The following is a 14,087-nucleotide window of genomic DNA, read 5'->3' on the forward strand; positions in this document are numbered from 1 at the left end:
GCAAAGTTGTAGTACATTATTTTATTCTAACATCAATAGTTTTTGCAGCGCACACCATGTAAACAAAACTTTTATACACCTTGGGTTACATTATTGGAGTTTCAGGAAGGATCACTATTTTTTTTGAAAATATAATATAGCCTATAGCTTTCCTCGATAAATGGGCTATTAAAGTATTTTTCAAATCGGACCAGTAGTTCCTGAGATTAGCGCGTTCAATCAAACAAACAAACTCTTCAGCTTTATAATATTAGTATAGATTAATAATAATTAATAAGTTAAAAATTTCTTATGAAACTTAATTTGAAAATCGTGTATGTTTAAAAGTTAAAGATTTCTTATGAAACTTGATTAAAAAATCATGTATGTTTAAAAGTTGAAGATTTCTTATGAAACTTAATTTGAAAATCGTGTGTGTTTAAAAGTTGAAGATTTCTTATGAAACTTAATTTGAAAATCGTGTATGTTTAAAAGTTAAAGATTTCTTATGAAACTTGATTAAAAAATCATGTGTGTTTAAAAGTTTCCAAACGTCAAAAACGCTGTCGTCCATTTTGTGACGTCACCATGTTACTTGATGTAGTGAACGTCAAACTAAAGGATGAAGGATTTGTGAATGTGACGTCATGAAACAGTTGAAATATAGACCATCATGGCCGAAAGGCGTTTTAGTGTAGAATATTGTGTAAAATTATTTGACGGCCTCCGTGGCGCAGTGGTATGCGCGGTGAATTTACAAGACGGAGGTCCTGGGTTCGATCCCCGGCTGGGCCCATTGAGGTTTTCTTAATTGGTCCAGGTCTGGCTGGTGGGAGGCTTCTGCAGTGGCTAGTTACCACCCTACCGACAAAGACGTACCGCCAAGCGATTTAGCGTTCCAGTATGATGTTGTGTAGAAACCGAAAGGAGTGTGGATTTCATCCTCCTCCTAACAAGTTAGCCCGTTTTCATCTTAGATTGCATCATTACTTACCATCAGGTGAGATTGTAGTCACTACAATCTCACCTGATGGTAAGTTACCACAGGTTAACTTGTAGAGTATAGAAAAAAAAAAAAAATTACAGGACATGTCACGCAGTCGTCCATCCTTGTCGCACCTATGCGCCCAGTACTGCGCGTCCGAGGGAGAGGGGAGAGATTGTCAGAAGGAGGGCAAGAAGCAAGAGGAGGTGCTGAAGAAGTAAGTTGAAAAAAATTACACACATGACTTATTTAAAGGAGAAACCCAATCTCGTTACAAACTCGGACTCTTTGTCTATTTGCTGTAATATAATGTTTTATATGTATAAGCTGTGATAGCCCAGTGGATATGACCTCTGCCTCCGATTCCGGAGGGTGTGGGTTCGAATCCGGTCCGGGGCATGCACCACCAACTTTTCAGTTGTGTGCATTTTAAGAAATTAAATATCACGTGTCTCAAACGGTGAAGGAAAACATCGTGAGGAAACCTGCATACCAGAGAATTTTCTCAATTCTCTGCGTGTGTGAAGTCTGCCAATCCGCATTGGGCCAGCGTGGTGGACTATTGGCCTAACCCCTTTCACTCTGAGGGGAGACTCGTGCTCATCAGTGAACTGAATATGGGTTGATAATGATGATGATGATGAATGTTTTATACTTCTAGGTTCCGTATGCACGAGTGCAACTTGCTTCTAGCGACTTCTGTACTAGAAGAGGGCATTGACCTGCCCAGATGTAACCTAGTGGTTAGATGGGATGTACCCCCTTCGTAAGTATACAAGCTGACGCCCCGCGCTTTCACCCGCGTAGTTCCCGTTCCCGTGGGGATACGGGGATGAAATATAGTTCATGATACTCGCAAATAACGTGGCTTTTTAGTGGTAAAAGAATTTTGAAAATTGGTTCAGTAGATCTAGAGATTATGGTAAATACCAACAGAAAGTTACATTTATTTTGAGGCTACATTTTTATGTCAGCATTCCCACAGGAATAGAACCTTCCGTTATGACCAATTTTTGAAAAAAAATTTAAATCAAATTATCTGTCATTCATTTAGGAACAAATTAGGTAATTAAAATAAATTATTATTAAATGTAAAATGATTAGCAATTTATACTTTTATTTTTAAAGAAAGCAAAGCAAATAAAGGTATATATGTATGTTTGGATCTTCTACCATAGCGCCTAATTTAAGTATATGTTTATTTTCGAGCTATGCTCGGAGTATCCCTGCGTGATCGAATCAGAAATGAGGAGATCCGCAGAAGAACCAAAGTCACAGACATAGCTCAACGAGTTGCGAAGCTGAAGTGGCAATGGGCGGGGCACATAGTTCGAAGAGCCAATGGACGTTGGGGTCCCAAAGTGCTGGAATGACGACCCCGCACTACAAAGCGCAGTGCTGGTCGACCCCCCACCAGGTGGACTGAAGACATCAAGCGAGTCGCAGACATTTGCTGGATGCAGGCGGCTCAGTATCGTGATGTTTGGAAGTGCATACAAAAGGCCTATAGTAGGAGAGCCCGGGGTGCTAAATTTGCAGTTACTAAAGCGTCAAGGGGACCGATTGCATTTGGTAGATTAAATGATAGGAAGAATAAATGCTTATTTACTTTTTTCGCTTTTAGCGGTGGAAAAAAAACTACACACTTTAAAAGCAATTGTTATTACTTTCGTTTAATGAAATTGTCAGAAAATTTTAGCGTTTAATTGTGAGATTATTTCCTTCAAAATAAGTAAAAAAATTATTCGCGTTCGTAACTCGAGAACTAAAATATTAGTTAGGGTTTTATTTTGTAACTTTGGGACCCTCCCATTCCATTACATTAACGCTAATTACGCTCAAATCACTAGATTTTCGAAATGCACACCTTTTAGTAATTAACTAACCTATGTTATCCATATCTGACGTTCTGGTTGAGGATTTCTGAAGTTAGTTTTTTTGGTTGCCCTAAACGTACCCACCAATATTATGGGCGCATACTTGGTGGAGGTACTCAACAACGTGCAAGGTACTTTATGTATATCTGCCTTGCTTGAGTAATTGCAAAAATCCCCTCTCCGGCTCCTCTACTATGACCTGCAGACTCCATCGGCGGATATGATGATGATGATGTTTATTTTCCAGGTACCGTTCACACGGGCTCTGTCGAGGCCGGGCACGAGCCCCCCGGGCTTCGGTCGCGCTGCTCGCATCCGCCGAGGCCTCCAGGGAGGCCCTAGTTCACAACCTCGCTGTCTACAAGGAGCTTGATCAGGTATCGTTTCTTTTTTTTTTTTTTTAAAAAAAAACATTTGCCTCTTTTTTTTAATATTCCCATTCCCCTCTAACTAGTCGACAAAGACTGTATTAGGAGTGGGTACGACAATAGACCAACGGGCAGAGATCGAACCATCACCCCTCGGTGATGAGTCCGACCGCTCTTACCGTTGAGCTATTGAGGCTATAAATATATTACTGACTGGTAGATTTGATATTCTAAAATCACTAATATTTGAAATTACATAATTTGAATTTTGAAAATACGCGACAGCTCCAAGTGAACGCGGTCATGACTAAAGACCCAGGATGAGATTATAGATCTTGATCCATAGTTGTGAGTTATAGCAGCGTATACCTTTTATTTTTAAAGTGATAACTTCTTAGAAAAAATACGGGTAAACAGCTTCGTAACGTAACGCGTTACGGCGCCACTCTGACTGGCTTCCCCTTCTCTCGCGTATACTGGTGCAGGTTTAAGTTATCACTTCTGTTGAGCGTCCCGACAAGTTTCTTTTTTGTTTAATTTGACAACTAGTTTTACATATCTTCGTATTCGTCCGTTTTTGTGCGTACGTTGGGAACCCTAAAAAAGAAAGAAAATAAATAAAAGTTTACTTAAACTACTTGTAAATATAAAAATCCTTAAAACTGCACTAATGTCTCTAAATATTAGTCTAAATCTATGTCATAAGTCTAAATCTAAGTCCATATTCTAAATATAAAACTATATTCTAAATCTAAGACTATATTCTAATTCTATATTTTAATTCTAAGTTCATATTCTAATTTCTACAGATAATAACTAGGAAATGCGGCTGCGGCATACAATACGAACCCCCATTACAAGAGGAAACGCACGCGGATTTGGCAGCTCATGTTGTAAAACCATATACACCCAATGCAATATTACAAAATGACCGGAAACACGAAAAAGAACGGATATTAGATAAAAATCGTGATAAAATTGATGAAAATCATGAAAAAGATAAAGTTACCAATGCAGCGGATGATATAGAAGGAAAAGATATTAATAAAATGGCAGCTAATACAATTAAAGATGAATTTGTAAATATATGTGATAATTTTAACTATGTAAATAAAGAATTAAATGAGAAATATAATATAAGCGATAGTGAAGGACTTGATAACTTATGTAATGCTATTAAAGTTAATACTAAAAATATAAATATAGATGAAGAAGTAAATTGTAATATACAAAGTAGTATAAATATTAGTGATAAACCACACGTTGTGGATAATAGTAATGTTCTAGCTAATAATGAAAATGAAACTATGGCTGCCAATAATAATAGTTTAAGTAATGAAAAAGACAATAGAGTTAGAATACATAAAGAGGATAAAGTCACCAAAGATTTTGATGCTTTTGTCGTTGTAAATAATGATATTACATGTAACAATGACAATGCATTAGGAAATAATCATATAATCCGTGATGAAACAGACAAATATGATAAAGTTATTGATGAAACAAATGAAAAGGAAATAACACTCACGAAAGACGTTAATGTAAAAGAATGTATAAATGAAATCAATGACTATGAAGATGTAACAAAAATAGAAAATCATGAGGAAATAGTTGATAGAGATAAAATAAATCATGAAGATGAAACAACAAAAGGTAACTATGAGTTAAAAGTTGACACTGATGAAGTAAATCATGACAAAAACTTATCAGAAGAAAAGCTTAGTCTGAAAGACGGAATATTAAATGAATTTGAAAGTGGTATTAAGATTGCAAATAACGATGTCAAAGAAGATAACACAAATAAGTTACATGTTAATAATCAAAAAATTGATTCAATAAAGGATTTAAGTAACAAAAAACTAGAATTTAAAGAATTTCGTGATGTAGAAAAAGAAGCGAATGGAAAAGAAAATGTAAAATATGAAAACATAAAGTTTGAATATAAAGTAAGTGATAGCAAGAAACCGGATGAAGTAGCGAGCGTGGATTTGAATTCAGCGATTGCATTAATTAATAGGTAAGACTGATTTAATTATAATTATTGTTATAAAAACAATAAGCTTTGTAATCTATACTAATATTATAAATGAGAAAGTAACTCTGTCTGTCTGTCTTGTACCTTTTCACGGTTAAACGGCTGAACCGATCAAGATGAATTTTGGTATGATCGTAAATGGAACCTTGGAGCAAAACATAGGATACTTTTTGACCCTAATATAAAAATAGAAAGGGGTGAAATAGGGGTTCAAAGTTTGTATGGAAAGTCCTTCATTTTTAGAGTTAGTCTTTTAATTGTTCATCATACTAATATTATAAACGCGAAAGTTTGTATGGATGTGTGTTACTCTTAAACGCCGAAACTACTAAACCGATTTCGTTGAAATTTGGAATGGAAATAGATATTACTCTGGTTTAACGCATAAGTTGCTTTTTATCCCGGAAAAGTTCATGGTTCCCGAGGAATTTGTGAAAAACTAAACGGGCGTCTGCTAGTGGTGAAATAATTTTTAAAATCGGTAGAGTACTTTTGAGTAAGATCGTAACAACAAAACAAACAAAATCAAATGTTGCCACCCTAAAATATTAGTTTTGTTCCAATTTTGACCAATTCCCTTCCCAGCTTGTTCCCTCACAACTTCGTAATTTATTTTATTAACATATTTTTTTTTAATGAACTGTTTTTTTTAGGTATTGCGGTAAACTACCCTCCGACACGTTCACCCGGCTGACGCCCCAGTGGTGGACGGAACAGGTTAGACTCCCGGACAGGCACGGCGAGATGACGACCGCATACATTTGCACTTTGAGGATGCCTCTCAACTGTCCCGTCAAATATAATATTGTTGTGAGTATGCATTATTTAAACCGACTTCAAAAAAAAGGAGCAGGTTCGCGATTGTTTTTTTTTTATGTTTGCTCTCATAACTTCGTCTTTCTTAACCGATTTTAGTCCCATTTAATTTTCATGAAAATCGGTTCAGTAATTTTGTGTTAAAATGAAAGTAACGAAACTTCCATCTTAGACTGCATCATCACTTATCATCAGGTGAGATTGTGGTCAAAAGCTAACTTTAAAAAAATATATATATGGCGTTTTTTTGTAGCGTAGTAGCATAGATAAAGCCTATAAGTGGTCTTTGTTATGTTAAAATTAGTGAATAAAAGTCGATTTTGCGCACACATACAAGGTATTTTAAATAAATAACACAGTGAATTGGCTTTTCTAAATTGAATATTTTTGGGAGCTACCATTAATGAAAGTAGGTCTTTTTTGGCTCAAAACTAGTGTGGAAAAGGCTACTTTGCTCACACAGTGAATATTTTCCCCAGGGTCACCCGATGCCTACCAGAGTGCTAGCCAGAAGGATGGTAGCTCTGCAGGCTTGTCGGATACTGCACAAGTCTGGTGAACTGGACAATCAGCTGATGCCGATAGGTAAGCTGATACCTTTAATTTGTAGGAAATATTTATTTTATAACAACTTTATCGCACAAAACAGAAAATAACAATAGAACACATACACTTTTAGGCAAAAGGCGACCTTATCGCTAATAGTGATCTCTTCCAGGCAACCTAATCATAAATAATCTAAACATCCTGTCAGATGGGAAATTGCAATACAATAAATTATAGGTAATATACACTAAATAATAATAACTAATATAATAAATAAATAAAAACACTATAATTCAATATTTCCACATTATAAAAATATATACTTCGTACAATTGTACACAATTATGATAAAAACAGCAAAACGTGAAATATACATAACATACACCTACATCTACATAGATACATACATACATACATACATACATACAATATACATACATACATACATACAAACAAACTACATACATACATATAATAAACACATATATATTACAATGATAGATAGTGTTTCCTTACACGATTTTTAAAAATAGGGATTTTGACCGTCTAATATGATCTGGGAGTGCATTCCAAAGTGTAGCTGCTTTTATAGTAAAAGACTCTGAATATGTTCGACTGTTACACCTAATCTTACCTAAAACGTTTTGCCTACAAGATCGTAGTGTGTTCCTAGAAGTGCGAGGGCCCAGGAAGTTGAAACGCTTGTAGCGTGCCTTATATTCAATCGTAAATACCGTTTGCAGTGAACCCTAAGCAGGCAAACTGCTATGTAAACATTTTCTGTAAGAACGTTCGCTACGATGTTAAGTTAAGGCAGTCGTTCCTAACTCGTCCTTACCAACGCTCGTGTTCTAGTTTATTCATTGTAACCAGTCCGCTTATTTCATGTATCTCAAAGTTATATTATTCGTGTGTGTTAATAAATATTAATTAGTTCATCCACTTGGTTTATTATTGGATTCCTGACAGAGGCACGCATTAACCTTCTGTAGCCTATCAATCAATCAAATCAATTACAACATAATTATCACCCATAACGCTAAACGCTAACGTTGAAATAGTGTTTAGGAAACCTACAAATATTATAAAAGCGAAAGTTTGTATGGATGTTTGTCACTCTTTAACGCTGCTACTACTTAAGAGTGTGCAATATGTGATTTGGTGGTTACAAATGGTTCTGGATCTCAGATTCTGGAAAAGTTAGGAGCCTGATATTTGGGTAAATGATATTTCAAAGTGTTAGCTTCGTTATGACTATACAAAATGCACAATTTGTAAAACTTTTCTCGATAGTTTATTTTTTTTTGAAAAATACATGTTTTGCTCACATTTTGCTTTCAATCTCGGGAAAAGCAAACTTATTTTCTTAAATATTTGTTTTGTATTGAAAATTAGGTATATATCTTGAACATGGCAATTTTGTTTTACGTTATGTTGTTTAATTTACTTGCAATTAGGTAAAAATGGTTTTGGCGTATGTAATAAAATTTGCGTCGCGCGTCAATCGCTCCGTGCTTTTCACTCACGTGAAAGTCATGATTCGGCGTCTCGCTTGCGCTTCGAATTTTATCCATATCTTTTCGAATTTTATCTTTACTCTGGATTAACATATATGTTACTTTTCGTCACGGAAAAATCCATGGTTTCCGCGGGATTTGTGAAAAACTAAATTTCACGCGGACGAAGTCGCGGGCGTCCGCTAATTGAAAATATAATATTACTAGCTCACGTCCGCGACTTCGTCTGCACAAAATTCATATTTTCAGAAAACCCGCGGGAACCATGGATTTTTCCGGGATGAAATACATTTTCTCGTGTTTTTCCCACTCGTTTGTTGACTTGACAATTTTGCTAAATGAAACTCTAAAAAAATATTTGGTCACGTGACAGCGGAATGTATTTAGTAATTCTACCGTACCGCCAAGTAATTTAGCGTTCCGGTACGACGCCGTGTAGAAACCGAAAGGGGTGTGGATTTTCATCCTCCTCCTAACAAGTTAGCCCGCTTCCATCTTAGACTGCATCATCACTTACCATCAGGTGAGATTGTAGTCAAGGGCTAACTTGTAAAGAATAAAAAAAAAAAATCTTTTGTTTGTGAAATTATACTCAGATGCACAATTAAAGTGGGCGGATAATTTTGCCTCTGAGTATATGTTTATGGCATATTTCTAGAGTTGTAATATATTTAAATTAATGTATGCAGGCAAGGAGAACTTCAAGGCAGCTGAACTGGAGACAAATGTGACTTGCAACGAACCTACCGACTCCAGCGACTGCGGCAGACCAGGCACCACCAAACGGAGGCAGTATTACTTCAAACGGGTATGTATAGCTTGGCAAGATCGTTCGTAACACTCCCAATGATCCGCGCGGGCCGGGAGGGGGTAGCGATCCCCCCCCCCACCCCGAGCGCACGACTTCATACCAGCGCAGTCCTTTCCTCTACCCCGCGCGCACGACTTCACACCCGCGCAGTCTTTATAAACCCAATAAATAAATAAGTTGTATAGTCATCATGATCATCATCATTAGGGGATCTGCAAAGAAACGACTGACTTTAGGCCTTAAATGGGCATCATCAACAACCCGTATCTGGCTCATTGTTGAGCACGAGACTCCTTACACGAGAATGAGAGAGGTTAGGCTAATAGTCTTCCACGCTGCCCAAACGTGGATTGGCAGACTTCACACACGCAGAGAATTGAGAAAAGTATGCAGGTTTCCAGGAGGTATTTTTGTGAAGTTGTTACAACAGTGATGGTATAAATAAGAGGGTATTTGATGATTTGAGCTCAGTTGTTTGTTAGGCAGCGTGCACACCGTCACGCTGCTAGTCGCGTTAGTGATTTTGTGCGATAATGTTTTGTGTATATATATATTAATCATAAATTGTTTAGTGTGGGCATGGAGAAGAAGTTTTTAGTAGATTGTTTTCTATTCACAGACAGCGTGGGCGTTCACGGATTGCCAAGCGATTATAGACACTACGGATGAGGAGATAGAGGCTACCCCGACGATAGACGACCCAGTCACCCTGGGAGAATCTAAAGGTATTCAATAATCTACTTATTTTAACGACTGCTCTACAGATACAGGTCTCCTTAGTTTTAGAGTCAGAAATCGATTTTTTTTTTAATTTTCTATTAACGATAGAAAAGCACCCAAAGAATTTTGTACATCACAAAAAGTAACACCCTATATATCGTCATCAACCCATATTCGGCTCACTGCTAAGCTCGACTCTCCTCTCAGAATGAGAGGGGTTAGGCCAATAGTCCACCACGCTGGCCCAATGCGGATTGGCAGACTTCACACACGCAGAGAATTAAGATAATTCTCTGGTATGCAGGTTTCCTCACGATGTTTTCCTTCACCGTTTGAGAAACGTGATATTTAATTTATTAAAATGCACACAACTGAAAAGTTGGAGGTGCATGCCCCGGACCGGATTCGAACCCTGTATATACTTGCTATATTTTTCAGTTTGTGATTAGCCCTTAGCATAGACTTTGATCTATTTGGGCTGCACAATTTACGCCACGCAAGCATTTTTCCCGCGGTGTCAATTGTTATAATTAATATATTGTAATAATAAATAATATATTGTCGGAAATAGTAGTCTGGGACGGATGTGACGTCGCTCGGTCTCGTGTTGACTTGTGCCGACGCTAGGGATTCAGAGAGGGGTAACGATCGGTTGGCGGGAACGACTTGCGATATAAGGCGCCCGTCGTACAGTCGGCTTCAGTGTGCTCGTGGTCGTTAATGCTCGTGGCATTCAAGCCGTCCACATCTCTTGTTGTGTAATTCTTTATGGGTTACTTGGGATAGGCGGGGAGAGTGACTTGAGTGGAAAAGGGGAGTGAACAGTCAAAGGTACCTTTAACCCTACAAACAACGTTCACAAGGGCGTGTCTTCACTCAAGGTCATTCTCTTCCATTCTAGGGTTTGATTTGGTTACAGTTTGATTTGTTAATTAAGTTGTCCTGACAAATATTGTGAAACCTTTGTTTTCTCATATTTTTTTAAATCCACTTTTGATCCTTTTGCTAATAATATTTATCTCCAATGTACAGACAGACAGAACACGCTGTACGCGATAGTGTCCCGGCTGTGGTGCGCATTGCCAGAACGCTACAACACGCGCGGACGTCGGCTGCACGCGCCACAGAACGCGCCGCAAGCCATAGGCGTGCTCATGGCGAGGAGGGAGCCCACGCAGTGAGTATTTACTCTCCAATGTACAGACAGACAGAACACGCTGTACGCGATAGTGTCCCGGCTGTGGTGCGCATTGCCAGAACGCTACAACACGCGCGGACGTCGGCTGCACGCGCCACAGAACGCGCCGCAAGCCATAGGCGTGCTCATGGCGAGGAGGGAGCCCACGCAGTGAGTATTTACAGTGAGTTACAGTGACAGGTAGTAGCGACAGTGATTGTACCATCATTTTGTGGTAGAGGAAACACCTCGAGCAGGTCCCAGGACTTGTGACTTTGGGAGTAGGTTTAAGGGATCTCTATAGAATGCATCAACACACCTTCCCTGCCCGATATTTTCTCCATGCCCACACTTAACAATTTATGATAAACAATAATCACAACACAAAACATTATCAGTAATAAATACAACACAAAACATTATTGCACAAAATCACTAACGCGACTGGCAGCGTGACGGCATCTACGCTGCCTATCAAACAACTTCAGTGTTTTTAGGGTTCCGAACGTACGTAGTACAAAAACGGATCTTATTATGTTCTAAGATAACTTAACCTAACTTTAGATTTGACAAAATTATACTTATAATTAACAATAACAACATATTACTAATGAAAGATCCGTGTTTGAAAAAAAACGTACTGGCCACCTCTCCGATTATCCCCTAGTATTTAATCATCAGATCCTGGTAAACTGACCAGCGCTGAAAATCAAATTTTTTACCTTTCTGTTAAGAACCACAGCCAACTGAGAGGTCGTCATATATAATGCGATGTCTGTCTATTTGTCACAGGCTACAGATCCCCGCTTTCCCGGTGTACACGCGGAGCGGCGAAGTGCGCGTGTCGGTGGAGGCAGCCGCGCACGCCGACGTGCGACTGTCGCCGCGTCGCGCCAGACTCATACGCAGGTGAGATGATCAATCAATCAATCAATCAATCAATCAATTTTTATTTCACCAGAATATGGCACATTTACATAGGTCTTTTCTATACTAATATTATAAAGAGGAAAACTTTGTTTGTATGTTTGTTTCTTTGTAATGAATAGGCTCAAAAACTACTGGACCGATTTTAAAAATTCTTTCACTATTCGAAAACTACATTATCCACAAGTAACGTAGGCTAAATTTTATTTATGAAAAAAATAGGGTTCCGTAGAATATTTGGGTTTTTTTGGACACAAGGTGTAAAAAATTAACCAGAAAAGTAAGTTATTTTGCGTACGCTGCCTAAACTATAAAAGATAGAACCATAAAATGTTCTAATTAGTTGTAGATCTCATAAATATCTACAAAAAAGTCCGCACACACTATACCTATCCATGTCAAGTGAGGCACAACAACCATTTTTTTATTTAAAACTTTAGATTTTTTTGGACTATATTTAAACACAATTTATTTAACTCATGCTAATAATCTTCATCAAAATAAACATTTCAATAAGGGTAGGGGTAGGGAAAGGTAGGATAGGGGTAGGGGTGGTAGGTAGGAATAGGGTAGGGATATACGAAAATAAAATCAGAAACGGGTGAAGTAGGGTTAGAACGTTTGTATGGAAAGTTCTTCATTTTTCTAGGTACATTTGTAAATGTAAAATGATTAGTGGACTATTTATTAGGTATACGTTATTAAAATTTTTAAATGAATAAAATAAAATTGCAAAAATATAAATAGAAGGATGTGAAATAGGGGTTGAAAGTTGAAATCGAGTTTTAAGCGGACGAAGTCGCGGGCGTCCGCTAGTATATTATATTTAAACATATATCCTGCCATAGTTGGCGTGCTAAAGTTCTTACAAAACAGATCTTACAAATTACAAATTTACAAATAATAAAAATAAAACAAAGTTCGAATTAATTAATGTTAATATAAATGTCACTTTTATGGTTAATGTCCCTATTTTAACTTTTCACTCATGTAATCATGTAATTGACGCTATAGTACAACTTTTTCATTAATAATAATAATAATAATTCATTTATTCATGAGAAAGTACAGAAGGTTTACAGAACAATCTATAGACATACATACTTTCTACCTTGACAGGTGTATGAATATTAAATAATATTATACTAACTAATATTCCAATAATTAAATGTTAAATCGGTGAACATGGTTTTAGCAAATAGAAAATACAAGTACAAGTAGCATAAATTGACGAGGCATTCTTAAATTCAAATAGAAATATCTATCATTCTTAACATCACATAAATACTATCTAATTTCAATTTTATTAAAATAAGAAAATAATTAATATACTATCAGAATCCATTAAACATTAATAAATCAATTGAGGTTACTACACTATTGATGAGTTCCTTAACGAGAAAGGTGCTTGGAGGCCATTGGATCAGCTTCCACCTTCACACAGGAAGTAAAACTATAAGAAATGTAAACAGTAATTGTTATCAATTGTAAATTATAATACTGTATGACTTTTTCAAAAGAGCAACTGTTGAGTTTCTTGCCGGTATCTTCTCAGCAGAACCTGCCTTCCGAACCGGTGGTAGAATCTTTACAAATAGTCAACTGACGTGTCAAAAGTGCTTGTAAACTGAGCCTACTTGAAATAAATGATTTTTGATTTTGATTTTTTTTTATTTTTACTCAGGTTCATGCGGTTCGTGTTCTCGGACGTGCTGCGGGTGCGGCGCCGCGGCATGCGTCTGCAGACAGAGGGCACCACGCACAACAACTACTATATAGTGCCTACTGTTAAAAGTAAGTTCTTTTTGAACAGACTACCGCGGCCGAAGCCTCCTACCAGCCAGACTTGGACAAATTAAGAAAATCTCAATCTGTCCAGCTGGGGATCGAACCCAGGACCTCCGTCTTGTAAATCCACCGCGCATACCACTGCGCCACGGAGGCCGTCAAATGCAAATAGATGGCGCTTTTTTATTTTTAAAAGAAGTTTTGCTTCAGTCTCTGGTTTGTTTTATGTTTCCAGAGACAAGATGGGACGGCGCTTCGTGGATCGACGTGGACTGGCCGTTCCTCGAGCTGATATACAAGCACACGGAAGAGAAGAAAATGCTGGAGATAGAGAAACCTGTGCTCTGGGAGCAGGACGAGAAGAAAAGGGAGAAAGAGAAGGTGAACAGACAGTAACCATAACTAGGAAATCTGTCATTTGTTGTCTATACTAATATACTCAGAGACACAATTATCCGCCCACTTTAATATACTCACGCCCAAAGAGTAACCAAAGTGAGTCTTTACAAGTGACGTGTGAAGCCAGTGCAACCCATAAAAA

At 37.5% G+C, this 14,087-nt stretch overlaps 1 protein-coding gene across 1 annotated transcript in view; it reads left to right on the forward strand.

Moving 5' to 3' along the window:
* Positions 1–14,087, forward strand: part of LOC112046162 (endoribonuclease Dcr-1) — a 62,434-nt gene that overhangs the window by 9,778 nt on the left and 38,569 nt on the right. The window contains exons 9-20 of the mRNA XM_052890278.1: positions 1,066–1,181; positions 1,626–1,730; positions 3,089–3,218; positions 4,019–5,226; positions 5,898–6,054; positions 6,540–6,645; positions 8,813–8,931; positions 9,554–9,659; positions 10,687–10,831; positions 11,624–11,740; positions 13,443–13,552; positions 13,782–13,927. Of these exons, the coding sequence (XP_052746238.1) occupies positions 1,066–1,181; positions 1,626–1,730; positions 3,089–3,218; positions 4,019–5,226; positions 5,898–6,054; positions 6,540–6,645; positions 8,813–8,931; positions 9,554–9,659; positions 10,687–10,831; positions 11,624–11,740; positions 13,443–13,552; positions 13,782–13,927 (2,565 nt within the window). The remainder of the gene's footprint in view (positions 1–1,065; positions 1,182–1,625; positions 1,731–3,088; positions 3,219–4,018; positions 5,227–5,897; positions 6,055–6,539; positions 6,646–8,812; positions 8,932–9,553; positions 9,660–10,686; positions 10,832–11,623; positions 11,741–13,442; positions 13,553–13,781; positions 13,928–14,087) is intronic.

Source organism: Bicyclus anynana, chromosome 27 (assembly GCF_947172395.1).
Source record: "Bicyclus anynana chromosome 27, ilBicAnyn1.1, whole genome shotgun sequence".
In the NCBI taxonomy this organism is placed as follows: Eukaryota; Metazoa; Arthropoda; class Insecta; order Lepidoptera; family Nymphalidae; genus Bicyclus; species Bicyclus anynana.